The sequence below is a fragment of the Glarea lozoyensis genome (assembly GCF_000409485.1).
Source record: "Glarea lozoyensis ATCC 20868 chromosome Unknown GLAREA8, whole genome shotgun sequence".
NCBI lineage: Eukaryota > Fungi > Ascomycota > Leotiomycetes > Helotiales > Helotiaceae > Glarea > Glarea lozoyensis.
This window is the reverse complement of record NW_007361003.1, coordinates 829,675-853,043: the sequence shown is the minus strand read 5'-3', so window position 1 is coordinate 853,043 and position 23,369 is coordinate 829,675. Positions and strand designations below refer to the sequence as shown.

The following is a 23,369-nucleotide window of genomic DNA, read 5'->3' as shown; positions in this document are numbered from 1 at the left end:
AAGAGAAAAGAAAAAGAAAAGAAAAAGACATGATATAACAATATAAATTTCCTTGTGTGGTGCATCATTATATATATAAGAAAATTTCCTAAAAAAGTAAACAGGTAATGCTGTTTAGACACTAGGTAGCTTCGGCTGAAAGTGATCTTTTGCTATTTTCTGCCGCAGTAAGTAAATTTCTTTTTGGTCGGTCCTTATTTCATTTCTTGCTCTCGAGACAGTATTCTTTTTTACTTCTAATTTGTAGCTGGCTGGTTGTGATTGGCATTATTCAGCTCGAATTTGATTTCGTCGCTGGGCACATGTGTCTAGTAAACTTTCAGCAATCTTGAGAGTCAAAATTTCTAGGTCGCTGATTGAATATGCGGTGTAATCTTCCAAATTGATTTGATTGCTAAATGAGTTGTCTTTATTCCTCTATTCTATAATCTCCACTGCGCATCTTTCGTTGAAACAATTGTATCCCTGCCGCGAGGCGTATTTTATCCCACTAAGTATCAACGATCTACAGTCCTCAATCATATCGTGAGGTTCCAAACTCCTATTCCGAACAAACCAAAAACTCCTGTGATGCCACATAACGCCTATGATTACCAAGTCTCCTGCACATAATGTCCCCTCCGTGTCATATCCGTAACCGCGGCCTCAGCAGTAGCACGATCTCGAAATGGCGCCGTCCCATGCTTAACCATAACATCAATAATAGCCCCCCGAACGGCCTTTGGCATATTCCCTGAACTACCACATACGTATACCACCGCATTTTTTTGAAGTTGCTCCCAAACGGCCTGGCCCTCGCGTCTGATAATATCCTGGACGTAGACTTTCTCTTTTTGATCCCGAGAGAATGCCGTGTGAATTGTGACGTCCCGAAACCAGGTATTCCATTCCTCCTGGTAGAAGTAATCTGCCTCCCTGTTGCGTCCTCCGTAGAAAAGTATGGTCTTTGCGCGTTGAGTTTCGTCTATCATCCCCATAGCGGCCCGCTCCCATATCAAAGAGCGCAACGGAGCGAGACCAGTACCAGGGCCGATGAGGATCACAGGATAATTGGGTTGGTATTTTGTAGTGTCTTCAAACGAACCATCCTTGAGGCCAACATTCATCACGGTGCCTGCTGGTAATGATGCAATATATCGAGAACAGAGGCCTTGACGTATCTTCTTGAGAACAGTGCGATATTTTACAATAGCAACGAGAAGCTGGACCTGAAGGACGTTTGGGGTGTGGCTTGAGCGTTTGAGGTCGCCACCACTCGAGATACTGTATTGCCGGCCTCGAATAACAGGAAAAGCGCAAGTAGCCCATTTCCATGGTATCTTTACACTTGGGAAGTCCTGGAGCACTTCAAGAATGCTGCGTCGTGGGCGAGTAGCATAATCGAAGAATTCATCAGTATAAGCTGGGTTTGAGAATTCGGATAGTCGCTCCTTGTGAATGGGATCATCCGTTTGATGGGAGATAAAGTCGAAGAAAGACCGCTTTGGAATGGCTGTGATGTCGAGATTGTCCGTCAAGAGTTGTCGAAGAGTTGTCCGCGGGGATGGATAGAGGCCATGGGCCATGGATATCAGATTTTCCGCGGCGTAGAATTTGGGACCTGTTGCTTGAAATGCTACGCGCGAATCTGCGACTTTGTTCCAGCCCATGAGATCAATGAGCGCCTGAACATCTTCCGGAAAGTTCTGGGGATATAGTGTTAAAACATCGCCAGGACAATACCGCGTATCTTTATGCATATGAAAGGTGAGTTCGCGAACATCTTGCCAGTGATCTTCAGGTGTAATCCGACGATTGCTAACAAGTCTAGCCTCCACAGCGTCAGGCCAAGGGAGCAGACGTGCTTTAGCTCGGGTTCGATCTACAGGGTCTGCTTCGCCGGGAATGTTCTCCTTGATTTGCGGACATGGTCGAGGCTCTGGTTGAATCAGTGAAGTGTAATCCATCTCAGCTTGGTCTCTTATGTGTTTCGAAGCAAGCGCCGAGTCTGTATGAGATCCGTTTGTCGGGAGCGGCTGCGCGGAAGCTGAGAAGGGCACGGAGGTTGTGGCTCTCGCTTCAGGATGATCAGGACTGGTCTGGCTGAAGGGCCGAGTTGTTGTGAATGTTGCATCTGAAGGTGAATTGGTTACGGAAGATGGGGATGTCGCTTCCAGAGCGCTGGGTTCATCCGTGTTCTCTTTGACAAGTTCCAGAAAAAGTTTGGGTGGAAGAAACACGTCAGGTGGAATTGGCGTTTGTCCCTCAGGCAAAGGATACAGAGAGAGCAGGTGCTTCCCAAGGTCAATCGACCAAGACAAAAATGTTCCATCGATTCTATCAAATAGTCAGCCACGAGAACATCATAAGTGAATGAGTTTATTTTTAACGAAGATTGCGGTCCAAGGCGGAGTAGATGCTAGGATATATCACTTACCCCTCGGCATGTTGCTCGTCTGCTTCTCCTCGAGGGTATATCTCGTTTGCCCCCAGCTGTTCAAGTCGTTTATGCAACTTACGCGCGGCCCAATTGAACCTAAATCCCTACCGTCAGAAGAAAGAATCCTATTAATGTCACACACGCATCATATAACATACTGGGCATATGAACTATCTCCCAGCCCGAATGTGGTAAAATTCACGTGACCAAGGCAGCCAGGAGGCAATCGCTTCCTGAGCAGGCTCTTCCATAGCTTCCTCGCATTTTTCGGGAACTCGCCTTGACCTGTTGTTGATAGAACGAAAATGACAACTTTGTGTTTCGGCAACAATTTCTGTGACGACTGGAGTAAGCACGGAGCAGAGAACGACCAGAGATTCGATCATGATGTGCTTCAAAAACATACAATTTCAACCTGATCCATCTCACAAACCCTCACGGCAAAATGCAATCTTTCTGCTATGCGTCCCAATTGCTCTGCCACATCTTGACTATTTCCAGTTTCAGACCCATAGAGGACAAGGGCATTTCTATCATGTCGCTGGCCTTGGATAGCCTCAGCCATGATTGAAGGAAACGGCGCACGAGGGGGAGGCAAGAAATTCATGCTCGAAGACTTCGCCATCAACAAAGCCGGAGCGAGTTCGGTCAAATCGAACACCTCCTTTTCAGTCACGAGACTGCACCATCACCAATCTCCGAGGGAAGAATATTTGAATCGGGAAGTGCTATTTCGAAGGATTTATTTCCGATGCATAGAAGCTGGACATCTTTCCAATCCTAGACCTAGTCGTGGTAAGAATACAGCTTGCTGGTAGTAATAACAGCCTCCCCTACAGGAGTTGCCCCTGAGACTGTTGACCAGGCGGAAATAAACCTTTGTCACCTCAGCCTTGCGTGGTCGATGAGATTTTTAGATCCCTGGTGGAGGGTCGTTTGTGCTTGTTGTAATGCCTAGAACAGCGGGGACTCGAATTTTGTTAGTAACATGCATCATAATGGTATATGGCTCCCATGAAGTACCAACTACTTGTATGCAGTTGCAGGTCTAGATGTTGCGTCACGGACTAATACTAATCGCAATTAGTCTTTCAAACACTCCAGGTCCGTAGCTTCACCCGTGCACGTAGCCTTGCCACATGTGAGTACCGATGCAGAGAATAGAGGCTCTGAATCAGGCCTTTTGATCTTGACAATGGTGTAATTAATGCTGAGATTAATGTCCTGAAGTCATAGCATGAATACTACTTTAGGTTCGTTCTATTCAAGTGAATCCTCTAAACAAGGCTACCTTCAGATACTATTTTCCCCTTTCTCATAATTCCCCAGTCTGGACCCCGTGAATGACGCTTGGGGGCCTCGGTCCCACTTTAACGCCCCCGATCCGGTAAGAAATCTCGCTAAAGCCATAAGAGCCACAGGGAAGCTGCGGCTGTGGAATTTGATATATTTCCACACGCGCATCGCCTTCTCCCTTTCTTTTCGACTTCACATCACACCAAGGATACGATCAAGTTCATCAACTTCAACTTCTCAACCAACAAACCAGACTTCTAGGGCACCAAGCTACCCTTACACACTCCCCCACTTGCGCAAGAGTCCAAAATACTCAGGCAACGTCAACTCAACCTACACCATCAAGTTTCTCGTCGAACTACCACCACCCAATCTCAAACATGTCTGCCATCGTGGAAAAAGTTACGGACGCCGTCAAGGACGTTACTGCTACTCTAAGCAACACATCGATCTCTGATAAGCCTGCTGAGGCCACTACCACTGGTGGTGACAAGGCTTCCAGTGCTGCTCACAACGAGGCAGTACTGGCTAGCGCCGCAGAGGGTCGAAGACTCTATATCGGTAACCTCGCATACGCGACTACCGAGGGGGAGTTGAACTCTTTTTTCAACGGATACCTAATGTAAGTTTTGAATTCATTTCAATTTTCTCACTGGTATGACTCTTACGGCGACTTGCTGCCACCGTGGCAAGAAGACGAATTATTTTTACCAGGAAGGCACGATGACGCACAATTCCTATTAGCACATGCTACGTTTTTCTAAATCAAATGCTAATATGCCATCTCTTGTAGCGAATCCACCTCTATCCCAAAGAACCCACGAACTGATCGCCCAGTCGGATATGCCTTTGTCGATCTCTCCTCTCCAGGTGAGGCAGAGCGTGCCATTGCTGAGCTCTCTGGTAAGGAGATCCTTGATCGTAAGGTCTCCGTTCAACTCGCCCGCAAGCCAGAACCAGCAGGCGAGAAGACTGAGGGAGCTGCCAGCGGAGGTGAAGGTGCTTCCGGAGGTGAAGGCGGCCGCCGCAGACAATCCGGCCGTGGACGTGGTCGAGGACGTGGCCGTGGTGGACGAGGAGGACGTGCCGCTCGCGGAGTAAGTTTTCTTTGTTGCACTGCTTGTATCGTTTTTTACTGACTCGAGTCCCAGGGCGAGGAAGGTGCCGAGGCTCCAGCTACCACAGAGCCTCTACCTTTGACCGATGCTCCTAAGGAGACCACCGAGAAGAGCGAGAAGCTTGACAAGGACGGCAAACCACAAGCTGCCCGTCAACCACGCGAGCGTCGTGAACGTGGCCCTCCAGCTGACGGTATTCCATCCAAGAACAAGGTCATGGTTGCCAACCTCCCATACGACCTTTCCGAGGAGAAGGTAATTTCCCCACAACCTTATTCACGAATCATCATCTAACAATACAATAGCTCAAGGAACTTTTCGCTGCTTACGAGCCATCCTCCGCCAAGATCGCCCTTCGACCAATCCCACGTTTCATGGTCAAGAAGCTTCAAGCTCGCAACGAACCTCGCAAGGGTCGTGGATTCGGATTCGTCACTCTTGCTTCCGAGGAACAACAACAAAAGGCCGTCAACGAGATGAACGGCAAGGAGATTGAGGGTCGTGAGATCGCTGTCAAGGTCGCCATTGACAGCCCAGACAAGACCGACGATGATGCCAATGCCCCAGCCGCTGAAGCTGCTACCGAGGGTACCAACGGCACAACCACTGAGGCTACCGCTGCATAAGTGGTTGTTTGTCCATGTATTACATTGTACGATGAGGGTGCTACATTTCGCGGACATGATCAGATGCATTAATTTTAATTTTTGCTTTTGGACCATTGTCTCGGCGCTATATGGATGCACTTCGGGACGGAGGCTGGATCTGTGTCTCATTGATTTCTTCAATGAACTTTGATCAACTTCTCATGATTTTCTTTTAGGTGGATTAATTGTAACTCTTATGCGGTGGTTTTTCGTTGCTTTCTTGGAATTAACGAAATCCCCTAAACAAGGGGAACAATTCTTCTCGATGACTCTTTCAAAAACAATGTCTTATTACCATTTCTTTAGCTCACTCTGGACTGTACACTAGATTTTTTCAATGTGCTCTCTCGGGAATAAAGGAATGGAAAAGTTATTGGTGATACCATATTCGCTGACAGTAAATGGTACTGGCAAAATCGTAATAATATTATAGACTATTTTGCTATTTTTGTGGAAGTGTGAAGCACATAGTTATGGCCCTGTTGATGTGTAACATTTACGATTCATTCTGCCCTTGCGTGACATATGATGACATTGCCAAAGTCTCGAAGCACAAGGACTATCCATCCAGGTATTTTGGACATGCATGATTTGAAGAATTCGAGGCTCGAGGGCAAAATCATAGCCTTGCCTCGGTATCTTAACTTGATTGGCCATCTGCAAGCGTATTTTGCCGACTCCACCCCCTTATTCTCAAATCCACCGCCCGCCAAAATACACCCCGCCTATCTTGACTCCTTGGAGGTTTTCCTTTTTGTTCATCAACAACACCATTTCTAGATAGTTCTGTGTCACTTGTAATTTCTTTGGAGAATTACGATTGTTGGGAATTCAAAAGTCAAAAAGACACAACTCTGTGCATCAATGGTGGATAAACGATAAGTCAAAGGATTCCAGTATTGTCCTAATCAACCTTCGCAATCATGGCTAGTAAAGCCATGTGGGAGGTCGATCCCGAGACTCGTTCCAAGGTACTATCCTTCGAATCCGTCTCGTTTCTACGCCGACTAACCTCCACCAGCTCCTCGAGATCCAAAAAGTCGCCGGCAACGACCGTTGTTGCGACTGCGGCGCTCCCTCCCCCCAATGGGCCTCCCCCAAATTCGGCGTCTTCATCTGTCTCTCCTGCGCCGGAGTCCACCGCGGTCTTGGTGTGCATATCAGTTTCGTACGCAGCATTACCATGGACGCATTTAAAGCGGTGGAAATTGACCGCATGAGAGAAGGTGGAAACAAGACGTGGAGAGACTTCTTTGATAAGGCAGAGGGCAATGAGATGGCGGGTATTACTTGGGATGATGCTACAATTGCGGAACGTTATTCGGTGGATGTGGGCGAGGAATATAAGGATCGGTTGACGGCTAAGGTAGAGGGGAAGGAATACGTCCCTACGGCTAAAGCACCGACGGCTACGAATACTACGTCCTTCCACAATTCGAGTTCTAGAACAGCAACACCACTTTCTTCGTCCCGCAATGATTCGCCTTCGCGTCCTGGTGTCAAGGCTAAGGTTGATGATAAGTACTTTGCAGGCCTGGGCCAAGCAAATGCGTCTCGTTCTGCGGATTTACCGCCAAGTCAGGGTGGAAAGTACGCTGGTTTTGGGAGCGCGGGACCAGAGCCGGTGAGGCAGGAGGGCTTACCCGGATTCAATGATTTGCAAAGAGATCCGGTGGCGGCGCTCAGTAAGGGGTTTGGGTGGTTTACGAAGAGCGTGGCGAGTACGGCGAAGACGGTCAATGATGGGTATATTCAACCTACTGCTGCTAAGGTTCGTCTATTTCACATCTATAGGATGCTACCCCTTTTAAATCCCCCTTCCCCTTCCTGCTTATGTTCATATCACAAACTGACACCCCACAGCTAGCCGAAACCGACCTCGCAGCCCAAGCCCGGCTCACCGCCGCCACAGTTGCCAAAGGCGCGCAAACCGGCGCCAAATCCGCCGCCGAAGGCTTTAACCGGTTTGTGGAGGGTCCGAGTAGCGGGGGAGCTTATCGACAGGCGCCGCTGGACGAGAGCAAGAAGGATTTCTGGGATAGCTTTGCGGAGGCGGGGAGTGCAAGGCAGGGGGGTGCTGCTGGGATGGGCGGAATGGGAGCGTCGAAACCGAGTGCGATTGGGACGAGTGCGGTGAGGAAGCAGGGGAAAAAGGATGATGATTGGGATAAGTGGTAGTAGATGGTTGAGGGTGGGAGGAGTTGGAATGAGATGATTTCTGAGTGAGGGGTGTGCGGGATTAGAGGAGGCTGGCGTTGGAGTGTTGTTGAGCGTCATTGAATGAATGGATAAGCAGTAGAACATGAAACCGCTTAGACCTGGCTTGGATTGGATTAAAAATGAAAAGCATGCAATGACCATCTTGGAGTATTTCCATTTCTCTCCCTCACAGCTCATCCTCCTGCTACACATTTTTCAAGTGTACCTCCAACACCAGAAACACGAGTATGGTCTTCCAGGTGGGAAAACGATACATCTAAGGTAAAAAAGCGCCTTCTCGAGAAACAACAAATGATGATATGAAAATCATTGTATTTTATCCTACAGGAGTCGTCTCAAGGTAAGATATTGAAATGAGATATGTTGTCACCGCCGCAGCCTCGCGGACGGCGAAATAAGTGTCAGCCAGCTACCCACTAACGTCGGGCTGAATAACAAAGCTTAAGAAGTCTTATTTACTCAAAATAATTGACGAAATGGCCTATAATGTCCTAAATTGATCCACTAAATGTGCGATATTTCGTCATCTCGGTCGAAGGAAGATTCTGTTTCGACTGAAACTTGTCTTGTCCTGCGCGAGGCAGCCTGCGAGATGCGGAATGCCTAGAAGTCTGTCTGAGTGGGTGACACAAGTTGTGAGCCAGTTTCTATTCATAATCAAATCATAACAGTTTCTAAATATCATAACGCTATAAAACCCTAAGTCTTTTTCGAGAGGAATCGTTCTCGGTCTTTGTCGTGTACAGGAGCGACGCTTATGATATCTTATATGCTGTTCTTTGGTGTCGAATGTTTCGTGGTGACTTCTAAAGTGGGTAGACTATGCTTGACTGCAGCATTGGTACCTAGTTTAACGCTATTGTTCCCTTCCACCCTCGAGTGGAGACCTGTTCGTTTGAAGTTCATCGGTAGATAAGTCATGTTTAAGATAAACCTTCATGGCGTGATTAATTTCCCTTCTTCATATTTAGCTTTACCATTCACGAAGCTTCTTACTCCTCTCACGACCTTTCTCATCGAAAACATTCAGATGGTGGTTAAAACCATTCTCATTCTTAAAGTAATAATGCCCTATCGTATCCTATCCACAAGCTAATCATAACCCACAGACTCCTAGCCCAAACAAGGCAAGCTATCCTTCCCGCACTGGGTGGGGGTAAGCTATACCCAAGTCACGTATCCCATATCCATAACCCCGCAAAACACGAAAAATAGTAAACTGCAATGCAAACTATCCTTCCCTGACCGTCCCACACTGGGTAAGCTATGCTAGTGACCGTAACACCGTATTAGAAATGAGAGCCATCCTTCCCTGTTGTATGTTTACAAGAGTAGGCTGAAACCCTAATGATGAAGATAAGGGGTGAAGCTATCCTTCCTCTGAAAGGGTAAGCTAGACCATGCTGAAGCCGTGTACGCCGTGAGAATGAGAAGTTGCAAATTACAATGTCGGAATAGCGAGTAACAAGAAAGTTGTGTCAATCGATGACAGCGATTAAACAAGTTCGAATCCATCATCCTCGTCTACAACAGGCTGCACCTCCTTAGGCTTCTGCTTTGGCGATCTCTTCCCCTTCTTCAAGACCGTCTTCTCGCCTTGTGCATCAAGTACCTCGTATTCTCCACGAATGATCTTCTCGGTCTGTTCGGCGATCCATTTCTGCTCTGCCTGCTCAATCAGACCCCCAAGAGCTACACGACTAGCCTTTTGACCTGGAGTTGGTCCGCGGGTATCATAGCTGAACAAAGTGTCTGGCTCGCGAGTGGAGATAGCGGGAGTGGCGTTGTTCATATGCTGAGGAAGCATGGAGAGAAGAGACTTAGAAAGGGGGTTGGTCGTGTGATCGTTTGACTCGTGGAAAGTGTCAACTTTATGGGAATAGCGTCGATTTGCTAGACTAGAGATGTCCTCAGCACCAAGATAGTTTGCCTTTGGGCTGCGGTGGTCTTTTTCGCCACTATTAATATCTGTTAGTTCTGAGAAGAATAGGTGTGGCATCTGTGGTACGTACATAAATGGATGTCGGGCATCTGGGCGGACCTTGCCCGTGAACACCAACTCTCCATAGGAATTTGGCTCTGGATATTCGTATTGGTGCCCTGCTATTGGTCGGACACCTCGGGCCCATTTCGTGCTGTGGTCTTTATCACGCTTGTAGGCTACGGATGCCGAGCGAATATCGCGGGTTTGGACTGGGGCAACTGGGCTGGTAGTGGTCGACATTGCTAGGCTGGTTGGAGATGCAAATGAGATCGAGAGAGAGTTGGGAATAGCTGGTTCGGAGTTCCTGAAGAAACTCGAGGTTGAGGTGTTAGGTTCGGGTGTTGGTCGAGTCAGAAGATGACTCAATGTAATTTCCGGCGGAGATGAAGTTCCTTTATCAGAGGATCGTATTTATTCTATCCAACAGAGGAATCGAGAGTTGTTTGTCGTATTGTGCAGTTTTGATGGAGGAAGGAATCAGGAAAGTAGGAAGAAGGTTGTTGTTATTAACAGTGTTGCTATCGAAACAGTCGACGTTCCAAGTTGCCGAGTGACTGTTATCTTTGCGGGGAAATGAGCCGAGTCAGAGGGAGATTATCGAGGTTCGTATTGAGGAATGAGGAAAGAACCACCCACGCACAGTTAAGTGGTGGAAGTGAAGTCTTTGGATGACGTGCGCGGATGCAAAGGAAGCAAGCAGACAAAGAGAGACCGGCGAGTGACTCAAGCGAGGCTGAGTATGGAAACAAAGAAGAGGCCGGCAAGCGAATGCAGTGATAACTCTATTGAAAGACGGATATAAATATGCTTGAGGTGAGTAATGTTGGAAGATGCTTGGTTTGTAATATCAGGTTGGTTGTATGCAGAAAGAGGAAGCAGAAGAGCAGGAGAAGGAAGGGGGACGCGAGGTCTCTTATTTACCTACGTCGTCTGGCCAGGTGAGATGTTGGATGGGCGGCAATCAACAAAGACGGAACCTGCCTACTGCCACTGCCACTGCCACTGCCCACTCTTCTCATACAAGTCTCGCATTCCCGCTGTATGCTTGTGCCAACTGCGCCCGTGAGCAGAGCCGTCATCTCTCGAGCTCACAGCCATGGAGGCCGCCTATCCTGGCTCGAGACGAGTGACCTCGGTTGAGACTCCCAGGTCATCGGACTCCAACCCAGCTCGGCCACCTCTGTCACCGAATGCAGCAGATAGTAGAACTTGTACTAGAGATAACGAATCGAGGGGGGAATAGGGGCATATCCTCCGTAGCCGCGGGGTGGATGTGATCGAGTTGCTGCTCTGCTGCAGCTGCCAGGAGGATGCGTGGAGCTGGAACGTGGAGAGAGTGGAGAGCTTGGGCGATAAAGCTATGATCGTGTTATGCATGTCGATAAGGATGTTGCTGCTGGTACCCAAGCAATGTCAACAGCATCATTTATCTGCCTTGTTTTAAGCATAAAAGCAAGTTTATTGGTACCAATAGGAGATGTATATCCGCTGTCTTACAATATGGTGTATTATGATCCCAACTTGTCTATTGCATTACTCCTTCACGTCATTGCCCCAAGCATCAGCTGGAACCTTCAAGGTACCTACTAGGTAGTTACTCAACCAGGGCCCAGCACGTGATACGCTATCTTTAGACCAACCAAGCTAGCCACATCCGGTGTCCTCGTTATCTCGTCGTGTATTGATTTCATTCAGCTATTCGACTGTTCGACTCATGAACAACCCGGAATCGACCGTAGCCTGTCTACCGAAACCAGCTCGCTGCAGTTCTGATTCAGATCAGCCTAAACCAACGCGCCATTACTTTGTCACTCAACAGATTCGCAATCCCGTGCAAGCCTCTCAAAGAGACATTTGCTGCCAGCTTGCCTTCTCATTGGTGCAGCGGTAGACATCATGAGGCACACCAATGGACGCCTACCTATTGCTACTTTCATTCCAAACGATTCAACACGTTTTAATCGTTACTTATGATTCGTCAAAGCATTCCAAATGAGCTTTGTCGGCCAGCTCCCGCCTCTCCATATTTCTCCTTCTCCAGGCGACCAAATGAAGCATCTAGTACCCAACCTCACAGAGGACAAGATAAGTGTCAGTCACCTGCCCACTAATCTTCAAAAATAATAACTTAATTTCGAACAGAGTCTAAGGTGTTATTTGCTGGATAGAATAGACGGAATATCTGATAATGTGCCAAGTTAATCCACTTAATATGCAATAATCTGTCAACTTCCAATTGATCGAGGAACTATCGTGTTTCGACTGCCACTAATCTTTTCCGCCGGGAGCCAATACCACCAACTACCAGTGGATGTCAGGATTCGGTTTTGGTGATCTCGGTAGAGCATCCCTACGTATAATGTAACTGAAGGCTCCTGACACATCACATTAATAAATACCACAAAAATATCCGAAAACCCGGCGAGATTGAATTTAAACAGTCCCTGATCCACGGCAACGAACACTCCATCTGCAGTGCCTTCAAACGATACAACACACCAGTTCTATATGAAAATCAGTTCCGTACATTGTTTTGGTCATTGTCCTCGTAGCTTAAGCTTCATCCAATAGAAGGCGGCAGCATTCAATTCTCCCTAATCAAGTCAGTCAGCTTGGAATCCATAGAATTCCGAGCATCCAATTTGTAACAGTAGGATAGGCTTACCAAGGGTACTCGCATCATGTCGATGCTAGTATGAGACTCAAAGAGCAAGTAAAATTACCGACAATCGGATGACACAAGTTGAGTCGTGTATATTGTCAAATCGATGTTCCATTTTGTTGGTCAGGTTTAGAAATTTTGACGAATAATTCGAGCATCTTGAGTTAACTGATTATCTCAATTGTTCAGATTCATCTTCTTTTACGTTATTCATAAAGTAATTGGAAGCCAGCTGGTAGGTCTAGCCTTCAGTCATTTTCCCACTACAACCTGGGCTGTTACTCTCATCTCCAGTTTTGAAGCGCGTGGACCTCAATTCATGCTGCACATTAAATCGGTACTTAGCTAACCGGAAAAAACTTTTGGATTTTTGACGTCTTACACGTATGCATATCTGCAAGTGTTCCTGCTGTTCATGTTTTGGCTTTGGCCACACTACTTTGACTCGATTCTTGTCATCTTGATTTACACTTTCTAGGAGGGATCCCATGTTAAGATTCTAATTTTAAAGCTAGCACCATAACAGAACACGATCTGACATATCTTTTCCAAGCAGGGTTTCTGGAGCCGACAGAGATCAATGATATCGCCAGTTGCAAATTTCCACTATCATCTCTTCTCCGATGGCTCAGAGCATATAATATATGCGTGGAGACAAATTTATCAGACAGGAAATTGCGATAAGAGACACCTGCTTGTCGAAGGTGGACGTAACTTGCACACTTTCTGAGTAAAGAAAGATGTGTCTGGTTACAAGTCTCTCCAAATACTTGATCGTTGAAATCAAATTCCCTCGTCGTCTTCCTCCAAGCATTACTTCGCGCGCGAGATCAAAATACCTATTGCTAGTACCGACTGTAAATATACTCGAAATGGAACATGTCAATCTTCGAATGTTCTCTAGAGTCACCTAGCCCGGAAGCGGGAGGACGCCAGCTGTGGCAAGCTATAAAACATCTTCCTCCTAACTCACCGTAAGATGCTTCATTATTCTTCGATGCATAAGCACTAATGCAAACCTAAAGGTAGAATTAGTACTTCCTGTAGCGTGACAAGAGTATTGACGAACAAAAAAGTGAACAGAACCGGCTTCATTATGCTATCCAACACTCATAATGATTTCAATTAATTGTTCTCTCTTCTGATATATTCTCTTATTAGCTGGCTTCTAGATGTTAAGGAGCCCCGATCTTAGCTATTACAAAATATTCCCAAAACAATAAAACTTGGAAGCACTTTAATGTGCTGCCTTCTCTAGAAACCAATATGGTTGAATGATATCTAGGTGGAACAGCTGTACTTCATATCCTAATGAATAGCCTCATTTCGTGTAAAAACAGAGACTTTGTCAAGAGTGTTTCGCTAAAACACAACACACCTATCTTCGTTTTGACATTTTGTGCAAAGTAACTCATAACAGTTTCATCATCATTCAATAAATTCCGCAATCATGAGAATCTTGGTAAGTGCTAAATGTCTTTCTTGTTTTAGCTATGACAAACTAATATACCTTTTCTCTCCAAGACGGGAAGTGAGCGCAACCTTAAACAACTATAAGACTTCTGGCTACTAGAACTTATGTTTGTTTCATATTTGCTCAATGATATCGTAGCATGTGGTCCAAACCATCCCAAGCTTGCACCTTGGTGTTTCATATAATAATGACATTCTTATCGCTGTTGCTATTCGTCTAACGCCTACCTTCTTGTCACCGGAATCTTCCAAAACCAGGACACAAATTATCTTGGCACTTGCAGTCAGTCAACCTCTCGATTCAACATCCTTTCAATTGAACATTAGATTTGGTTTATGAAGTCAAAGTCCAATGTGTCACCCATGACGAGAGAAGTGAAAAGTGTCAAAATCTCGTAAAACGTTACCTTTCGTACCTTACTAAATCTTACGCTGTCTTCCAGAGAATGAGTTGTGCGTTAGGGAGGAACAATGAGATCTTCTAGATTGTAGTTTAGGTACTAGCTAGTCAACACGAGAAGAAAGTGCCTTCTCAGATGTTATGGCGAGTTATTTGTTACAATTCGCTCTATGTACAATTCGCTTCATTCGACGTGAGAGTGTAATTACTCTACTTTCTATACTTTGCTTGTTCTTATACTCAGTGACCACTCTCTATTACCCTTAACATCACTGATCGTTCTCTCTCTCAGTGGATGTACTTTCTATCCTTTCGACCGCTGAATGGCACCCCTCTCAGAACTTTATTCAAGTGGTTTGATCGTCCGCTTGTCACGAATCGTAGCTTGAATTACCTAATCGAGGTACTCGACGTACATTTTCAGGATATTTGACGCCTAGCATAGATATTTTGATCCAAAACTGACCAGCTAGGCAATATCGAGTAGTTCAAGAGACATTCTCATTATGCACCTATCTACTCTAAGGGTTTCGAGCTTAAGGCTGCCGATAGGTAGTGGAAGGGACATATCACTAGCTGTCCATTTTCATGGCCAAGAATATCAGAGCTAAAGATGTCAAGATATAACTCGAGTTTACTGAGACTGGTAAAATATACTAGGCGTAGTTCTCGGGATCCTTGTTCAATCGTTCTGGTAGCTACGTAAGCTTTATTTTCAATGAAGATTGGGCTTATTTAGCGCAAGTTGTCTCCACTAACAATTAAGTGGCATGTGCCTATATGTTTAAATTGAGGTCAACCAAACTTAAAATAACTGACAAGACATATATTTCTTTATGTGGATACACTTTTCTTAGCTGAGAGTATGTATTTTGCTCAGGTTTGAAATTCCCGAAAGAAACATTTGAGAATTAGAGATAGACACATTATAGAGTATACATCAACAAAAGAGACGAAGGACCTCTCACCAAACAACTTTCAGACGTGTGATCTACTTCTTAATTTCTCCTTACAACCTTGAACTGGAAGTACTCTCCAGACAATCTTAACAAGACGCCAACTCGTCCTCTTATTTTACATCTGAAGCAAGAAAGGAAAGACGGTACAGCACCAATGTTATTTGAAACTTTCACCGAAGATGAGTAACCGTTTTTAATCATCACGATATTGGGATACGCGTAATGCACTTCCCAACCACGGGGAGTGTCAAAGTGATTAGTAATTACTTGTTCTTGCTTTGATCGACGGTACAGTCGTTGATGCCTGAGATCTTATTCGGGCTTCGTAATAGCGGAGGATAGTGTTTTTATCGTAGGTGGCCTTTGAGAGATGTGAGTAGGGCTCGCGGAGGACCAAATAAGTGGCACCGTGGAATAATTCTTCGACTAAGTTGACGAAATATTCTAATTTAGTGGATCAACTTAGAATATTATAACTATTTCGTCAAATATTTTAAGTAAATAAACCCTCTTAAGCTCTATTCAAAGTCGACCTATTATTTAGTTCAAGATTTGCGGGTAGGTGACTGCCACTTACTTTGTCCTCTGCGAGGTAGTGTTAGGAACCTATTTCTCTAGCATTGGACTCTATCATTCAGCGTCGATTTGATGGCGGAATTTCCTTTGCAGTGTTAAGCAGTAAGAGCCTTTACCCAGATCCCGCACAAGGAAGATATTATGCCACCCTCCTCGAAATGATTAGACACGCGCCGACATTCTGGCTCGAATTTGATGGTTAGTCTTGCTTAGCACTTTCCGATATTGCTGGTCCTTTTTCGTGATTGCTAACATCGTCAGGATGACTACCTAAGTAGTTTTCGCTTGCGATGATAGGTGCAGAACTATCGCATTAATTCCCGACAGATGACATTGGTATGATACTTCTTACTTTGTTGCGTGTGTTCTTGAAAGAACGAAATCGAATCCCGCTCCAGCACATAGAGACAGACTGTCATGAGAATCGGGTATGTGCCTTTAGAACCTGTTCTTCTTGTTTATCAGCTCAAAGGGAGCATCTAATCGAACCCTGGCCTTCCGTGCCAGAGGTAGTCAAAAATCTCAGTCGATTTTGATGTGCGTCCATGACCTCTTCGCGCCTCGTCTCCACGCAGCGAAAGTTGCCAACATCTACATTTTTGAGAAGCCCCTCATTATGCGCTCCTATACCAGCGCTCTTCACATCCTTGTACCTCTACGTCGTAATTCTCTGGTTCCATGAGATCTGCGCGCTCGGCTATGCCGCGCAGCTGGGAGGCGAGGAGTTGGACAACTGCTGAAAGCAAGTGGTTTTGAGGGGAAGTGCTGCCTGTTGATAGGCTGTAGACCCAGCAAGCATCGATGCGGAGAACACTCTGATAGAATTCGGGAATAGCAAGTATCCTGCCATCATAAAACCGTGAGCTGCATGAAAGAAGCAGAGAGCTGACTATGGAGACGCGCATACGAAAATCCAAATCTCTGGAAAGAATCAAGGTGTCTTCATTTACGAGACGCATGATAAATGTGTTCAGATGTGGGACTTCTAGCAACTTGCCACCTGAAGCCTCTGCTGTTGAGATGTCAGGAATAAGGACTGCGCAGCTGATATCTTGAACAGGCCAAACGGTCCGGCGGATGTAGCTCTGACATGCTGTACTGGCAATGTTGATTCAAGTCACTTTGCTGTTTTGGAATAGAAGCTATAATATAACGTTGTAGAATTGCATCTGGAACGCCTTCCTCAAGGTACCATTCCGAGAAGATGGCCAAGGTGGGACTCTAATGCGACAGCGTGACATGATGTATCAGCCGAGTATGAATGATAAGGCGAACGATGATTCTCTAACGGAAAGATGGTTAACCAGATACATATAACCTATCAGCAGCAGATATGACCATGGTAGAGAACCTTGTACTAGGGGAAGCGGACTATGATGCCGGCATATGTTACAACATCAACGAGTAGTATTGTCAAACCAAAGTCTGGAGAAGACTGGTGAGTTTATATACGGGTAGAGTTGGTCATTGGGCGGTTCATCTGCAGGTCGGACATTTCGCAGTCACATCCTGCACATCTGCTGCAAGTGTACGTCGATGCCATGGCCCTGTGTATCCGATTACGAGGGTACTAAACCGCGAACAGGTCATCGATGAAGTAGTGCCCGGAGCGGTCGTTCCTAGGTGACAATGAATCCTATGTCGCGCTGATCACAACTGATTGGTGGTTTACAATTGGAATTCGACCAGCTGGCATGTACAAAGTCTCTTCACGAGCTGAATATCACCCTTCGCAACCCTGCATATGTATAATACCACGACGGGGGCTTTGTAGTCTTCCGGGAAATAGCTGAAGTCCAAACCGGAAACCATTTTGGGATTTGCAAATCGCGGACGTATGAAATAGTTCGCCGAATTGGTGTTAAAGAACCTTGGTCGTTCGTCCACTTGACTTGCGGCTAAATGGCTTCCAGAAAATTAACTCTTCCAGGGCGACGAAACGGTCGAGTATGCTCAGACCACGATCGACATGTTGAGTATTGCTCGAGGTTGAGTTTCGTTTTGCGTAACGATGAGGCCAGACACAAGTGCCAGTGAAACCTTGGTACGACTATTGCTATTCTTTGGACCACGTACAGTAAGGGTCGTTGCGTGCTACATGCGCTTGCATGTCGAGCCATCAGGATTCTTTCAGATATTCGACAGAGTTGACAGGAAATTTCTCGATCGGTGCTCTAATTCTTAGACAACATCGCTTGTACCTATGCTCTATGTTCAGTGCTATATTTATAGGGAGAGTTCACAAACCTGTTTCGCTTCGCTCACTAACTCTGGAATATATACGACGTAGAAATAAGAGATGATATAATTTTTGATGGAGTACAAATTAATATGGGTTTGATCCTCACGGTAATGGGGGCTGATATCCTCTGTCCATAAGCAACCCCAAGAGCTCGAGAATTCCGACGTGCTGCTGGGTCCAAATAAACATCGAAGAACATGACCGTAAGGAGCAGTAATAATTTTCTAGCAAGACTGTACGCAAATCGTATGTGATGAGAATATCAAACTGAGTAATGGAGAAGAAAGGGTCAATACTATGTGCAAATTGTGCTTTGATTGTTGATAAATGTAAGGTTGTGAATATGGAAGCTCCGTCGCTCAAAAACCTAGGCGATCGGGTCGGGACGCATCACGTGCGTGCCCCTCCCGGATGACCCTCGGTTAAACATCGGTAGAATAGATAAAGCTCAAGCTCATCATTCATCGGCAGCCTCGCAAGGCCACCAACATAATGACAAGACAAGCTCGACGTCAAATCAAATAACATTCTACCACAAAACCACCAACTCACTGCCAGAACGATTCGGTCACGAACCTAATAAGGCGTTATGGCGATCGAGGTCGCCCACAATCCCCTTATTTCTAACCAGAAATCTACAGACAGCGGACTCCAGGTAGCGCTTCATCCTCTAGTGCTTCTCACAATATCCGATTACATTACAAGGCATACTCTTCGACAGCAGACTGGTCCGATAGTGGGAGCTCTGCTGGGGGAGCAGAATGGTAGAGAAATTACAATCGAACATGCATTTGATTGCCGCCTTGTGGAGGTAGAAGGCGATATTGTCCTGCACAAGGCATGGTTCGAAGAAAGACTACAGCAGAGTTAGTAAATAATTTGTAGTTTCGAACAATGTCTACTAATCATATTTTTTCATTCAGTAAAGGATGTACACAAAGTACCAGCTCTTGATCTGGTAGGTTGGTATACCATATTACCTACATCAGGTCCCCAACCTGCCCATCTTCCAGTTCATCGACAGATCCTAAACGAGTTCAACGAATCGGCAATTCTTCTTGGATTTCATCCATCAGCAGTCGTTGATGGACCAGTTGGGGGCAAGCTGCCTATCACGATCTACGAGAGTAATTACGAAGCGGAGGAGATAACACCCGATGGAGGAGAGGACAAGGAAATGACAGATGGGGAGCCACTACTGGGTCTGCGATTTAAGGAGCTTCCATATACCATTGAAACAGGGGAGGCTGAGATGATCGGTATCGATTTTGTAGCTCGAGGAGGCGGTAATGCAACAGCTGTGGATGGAACCGTTGCTGTCGAGAAGCCCGCATCATCCCCAGAGAAACCCAAGGGCAAAGGGACGATACGTGCTGCGAAAAAGTCAGACGACCAAGAAGTCGGAGCTTCGAAGAGCGAGGATCAGCACATCCTGTCTCGTGAAGATGAAGAATTAATTGCGTCTTTGACCACCAAGGCAAATGCGATTAAGATGCTACGAAGTCGGATCGACCTGATATCGGTCTACCTTCGGAATCTGCCGCCTTCATACATATCGAGTTCGGTCCCAGAAGGAGTTGAGCCGGACGATCAAAAGTACACCCCTGTCAACCACTCTGTCCTCCGTTCCATCCAAGCGCTACTCACCCGTCTAAGCCTGCTTATTCCTGCAGACAGTGCCGCTTTCGAACAGGAGCTATTATCCGAGCAGAACGACGTCAACTTAGTGTCCTTACTGAGCACCATAACCAACAGCATTAAAGACGTTAGAGAAATTGGGAAGAAGTCCGCCGTCATCGAAGCCGGAAAGAGCAGTAAAAATAAAGGCAGTCAGGGAATATGGGATGGGCAAGGCTCTGGAGTCTCAGGCGTTGGTGACTTGCTTTCTTGATTGCATCTACACCAAAAGTTCCTCCACGGCATCTTTGACATTTGGCGTTTAGATAGGAGTAGACTTGTCCAAACCGGCGTCGGATGGTTTTTACATAGCGGAACGGGACCATGAAATATATGATAATGAGATGAATTATACTCATAAAGACATCAAATCTGTTCGCAAAGACTCCGAAATCTACTAAAACAAAAAGCCGCCGTCCCAAAGTATACCCAGAAATCCCAAGCCCTTCCTTCCCTCGATCCCAAATTTTATATCCCATAATCCCAAGATCTATCTAAGCCTCAATTACAACCTTCAGAACCAATTTCCCATCATTGTCTACCGTCCGACCAGCCAGCTCAAAAGCAGCTTTGGCAGCCCCAAGCCCTTTAAATTTATGAGTGACCATATCATCCAGACTTGGAATTGCCATGGGTCCTTTGGCACCGAGTAATCTGATACCAGTCTGATATGTGTTTGCGTATCTGAAAATGCCCAAGATATCGACCTCGCGCAGGTGAGCGGCAGAGAGCGGAACAGTCTGGATAGGAGTGCCCATTCCAACCATGATAACTTTGCCGCCGGGTTTTGTGGCATAAAGCGCGGTTTGCATGCAGACTTCCTTTCCGGTACACTCGAACGTGACATCGACACCTTCATCCTCGTCTTCTTCAAGCGTAACCATGTCGGCTCTTGGGACGGCGAGTACTTCAGCGGCCATTGCTTTCGCGCCGTCGAGACGATCACTAAGACTGCTGTATGCGGAGATTGGAGTCATGATCCCGTCACATGAGACTGGTGTAGAGGTGCCATCGGTAAAAATGGAGGAGGAGGATGAGCTTGAGTGAAGTGGTTTAGGGACGACGAATCCGTGGGTTGCGAATCCTTTTGATAACGCATACTCGACGCGACCTTCATCGACGTCCATGATGGTGACAAAGGTACATCCGGATTGACGTGCCATAGCTGCGACTAGGAGACCCACGGTGCCAGCCCCAATTACTAGAGCGGTTGAGCCTGGTATTGGTGCTGCCCTGTTGACGGAATGTATGGCGACTGAAAGGGGCTCCAAAAGTGCTGCTGCATCGAATGACACATGATCTGGGATCCTGAATAGATGATTAGCGAATGTTCAGATTTTGATAGAAAATTCAGCTTACTTGTGACACCAGATGGCTGGATGATTTATTCTCTCCTGGAGTGTACCCTGAAAATGAGGTACGCTTTTCGCACTGCTTCTGAATCTCATTTTCTTACATAAGTTGTACCTTCCTTTGCGGCAGATGGTACATTGACCACATGGTATGCCGACTTCAAGAGCAACTCTATCACCAAGTTTGAAGCCATTGACTTGAGGACCGATTCCGACAACAACACCTGATGATTCATGTCCGAGTGACAATGGAGCACAAGCGCAGAGGTCACCGTTGGCGAACTTCTTGTAGTAGCTGACATCTGAGCCGCATATGCCGGTCGACCTGATCTGGATTTGTACTTCCCCGCATGCTGGATCTTCGATAGTTCTCGTCTCCTAAGTGATTGGTCAGAAGTGAAATGAGAGAACCGGATTGATGGGAATGATGCAGGAGCTTATGAAAGGGGATTTTTCTTACTAAGCGCAGGTCGAGTTTTCCATGCAGTACCGAGGCGTTGACCACAGATTTGGACACAGGGAAGCTGTGATTGTGACCCGTCTGCTGCTGCTGACTTGATAAGAGGATCGGAAAGCATCCCGAGTCGGCAGAGGGAGCCATACTGCACAGCAAAGATGACTATAATCAGGGGAAGACTTAGATTCTGTTAGTCAAGCAAATAGACTTGAACCAACACGTAAAATGCGTATTTGTGGGGGACTGACGAACGATTTGGAGAGAAGGCCTCCACGAAGAGGGAAAGTACGTGGGGGTTTATAAAGAAAGGGCAGGAGGGAGAGCGGTATGTCTGCTTCCTAGTAGCAATGTAGCTCCTTGCCATGATAGTACAAGTAGCGCTACCCTCGAAGCACCCGGATATTACCACTCAGAGAGCTCCCAGCTATCTTTCTAATCTTTACTCGAAGGCGATTCATAATCTCGGGTTATCTTGCAGGCACAACACTGGGAAATCAAGAGTTTCCTATTCGCGAGTACATGTAGAGTCCAGGGTATTGCAGTGACTGCACAACGCACATATTGGGAGAACTAGAAACAAGCTAGGACTTGTCGTCTGAAGTGGACTCGCCGTCCTTGAGCACCGCCGATACTAATGGCAGCTATGGAGCTACCCCTGACAGTGAAGCAGAAGAGACACGAGGGACCCTAGGCGGCTTTCGTCTAATAGCCCACTAGCAAACATTACTGGACAGAGTGTGCTGATATAAGAGGTTGACATGGCTCTTATCAATGGAAAGCTATGCAGTTTTGGCTTAAGCGGATGCAACGGCTCCTGCTCCTGGGGTTTCGGTACATAACTCTAAACCATATAGGTACCCCAGAGTTTAGTCAAGCATGGCTCGATGACACTCTGGAGGTAGTCAATTTTACCGCTCCCTGTGCCTACCACTACCGAGGAGTGAACTGTTCACCCCGGAGGCAGAGGATCCCGTCTCGAGTTATCAATGGAGTGCCAAAAAAACGGAAACTTGGATAGTGTGCTTGGACAAGTAATGCTGCTTGGGCTATTTGCTTCTGATAGACAGCACAACTGCGGATGCGGGAAGACGGAGAATTCGTGCCACGAATGTGAACGTTGATAAAGCGGTGTTCAGAAAAACAATATCAATGATAGCGCTTGCTACTACTGCATGGCTGCTGTGAGACAATCCCACAAATTCGTCATTGTCCATGTAAGCGGTGACAGACAAAGTTTGTGCGCCGACTTGCAGAGCTCAGGAACCCGCTTTGATGTCGTGGCAGAGGCAAGAACATGAGATGTTCTTCGACGCCCCGCAGCAGCTCCGAGCAATGCCCAGCGAATACAAAGGTACGGTACCCACTTGCAAAGACCTCGGGCACAGAATCAAGAGACGAGAGAGGGCGAAAACGAAACGGAAAAAGACATCTCAATGAATTGATTCGACCAGATAATTCAATATTTTTTCGGAGCCTAAATGCCCGCGGCTCTAATGATGTGGAGTGAAGTGACCCCTCGTGCATGGTTCAGAGGCTGTCCTGAGGCGAGCGAGTAAGCATTGTCGAACGGCTTTGCAGGGGCGTTTAGGGCTAGGGAGAGCACATTGTCGATACCCGACTGGAACATGATTGTCAGGATTTTCGAAGATTATAATTGCTCAGGATAACGACATATCAGATATCTGGTCCTAGTGACGTGGCGGTGTAGCCATCCTAGCCATCCTACCCATCCGTTGTACGGGCAGTTCTTCGAATTGATATCATTGAGTTGGTTTCTTGTTGAATGCACAGGAATTCCTACATATCCCTTCTATCGCATGTCGTCAATCCGACAAGCGAGACGTGAATACCGGGGGAGTACAGCCTACAGTGGTGGCAGGGCTCTTA

General features: G+C 46.4%; 7 protein-coding genes across 7 annotated transcripts; 3 read left to right on the top strand and 4 right to left on the bottom strand.

Moving 5' to 3' along the window:
- Positions 1-590: 590 nt before the first annotated feature.
- GLAREA_11671 (Riboflavin synthase) lies at positions 591-2,984 on the bottom strand (the record flags this gene model as incomplete). Its single annotated transcript, XM_008089814.1, has 4 exons — positions 591-2,316; positions 2,417-2,515; positions 2,578-2,753; positions 2,826-2,984. The coding sequence occupies 4 exons, from the start codon at positions 2,982-2,984 to the stop codon at positions 591-593; spliced, it is 2,160 nt and encodes a 719-aa protein (XP_008088005.1).
- Positions 2,985-4,095: 1,111 nt separating this feature from the next.
- On the top strand, positions 4,096-5,459 carry GLAREA_11670 (RNA-binding, RBD; the record flags this gene model as incomplete). The annotated part of the gene is made up of 4 exons (XM_008089813.1): positions 4,096-4,337; positions 4,509-4,812; positions 4,867-5,088; positions 5,139-5,459. The coding sequence occupies 4 exons, from the start codon at positions 4,096-4,098 to the stop codon at positions 5,457-5,459; spliced, it is 1,089 nt and encodes a 362-aa protein (XP_008088004.1).
- A 944-nt stretch (positions 5,460-6,403) lies between these two features.
- On the top strand, positions 6,404-7,658 carry GLAREA_11669 (ArfGap/RecO-like zinc finger; the record flags this gene model as incomplete). The annotated part of the gene is made up of 3 exons (XM_008089812.1): positions 6,404-6,451; positions 6,502-7,251; positions 7,344-7,658. The coding sequence occupies 3 exons, from the start codon at positions 6,404-6,406 to the stop codon at positions 7,656-7,658; spliced, it is 1,113 nt and encodes a 370-aa protein (XP_008088003.1).
- Positions 7,659-9,195: 1,537 nt separating this feature from the next.
- Positions 9,196-9,924, bottom strand: GLAREA_11668 (uncharacterized protein; the record flags this gene model as incomplete). The annotated part of the gene is made up of 2 exons (XM_008089811.1): positions 9,196-9,658; positions 9,713-9,924. The coding sequence occupies 2 exons, from the start codon at positions 9,922-9,924 to the stop codon at positions 9,196-9,198; spliced, it is 675 nt and encodes a 224-aa protein (XP_008088002.1).
- Positions 9,925-16,368: 6,444 nt separating this feature from the next.
- On the bottom strand, positions 16,369-16,713 carry GLAREA_11667 (uncharacterized protein; the record flags this gene model as incomplete). The annotated part of the gene is made up of 1 exon (XM_008089810.1): positions 16,369-16,713. The coding sequence occupies one exon, from the start codon at positions 16,711-16,713 to the stop codon at positions 16,369-16,371; it is 345 nt and encodes a 114-aa protein (XP_008088001.1).
- A 1,872-nt stretch (positions 16,714-18,585) lies between these two features.
- Positions 18,586-19,887, top strand: GLAREA_11666 (uncharacterized protein; the record flags this gene model as incomplete). Its single annotated transcript, XM_008089809.1, has 2 exons — positions 18,586-18,862; positions 18,920-19,887. 2 exons carry the CDS (start codon positions 18,586-18,588, stop codon positions 19,885-19,887), a joined length of 1,245 nt encoding a protein of 414 aa, XP_008088000.1.
- A 280-nt stretch (positions 19,888-20,167) lies between these two features.
- Positions 20,168-21,626, bottom strand: GLAREA_11665 (GroES-like protein; the record flags this gene model as incomplete). The annotated part of the gene is made up of 3 exons (XM_008089808.1): positions 20,168-20,981; positions 21,033-21,403; positions 21,486-21,626. 3 exons carry the CDS (start codon positions 21,624-21,626, stop codon positions 20,168-20,170), a joined length of 1,326 nt encoding a protein of 441 aa, XP_008087999.1.
- Between the last annotated feature and the right edge of the window lie 1,743 nt (positions 21,627-23,369).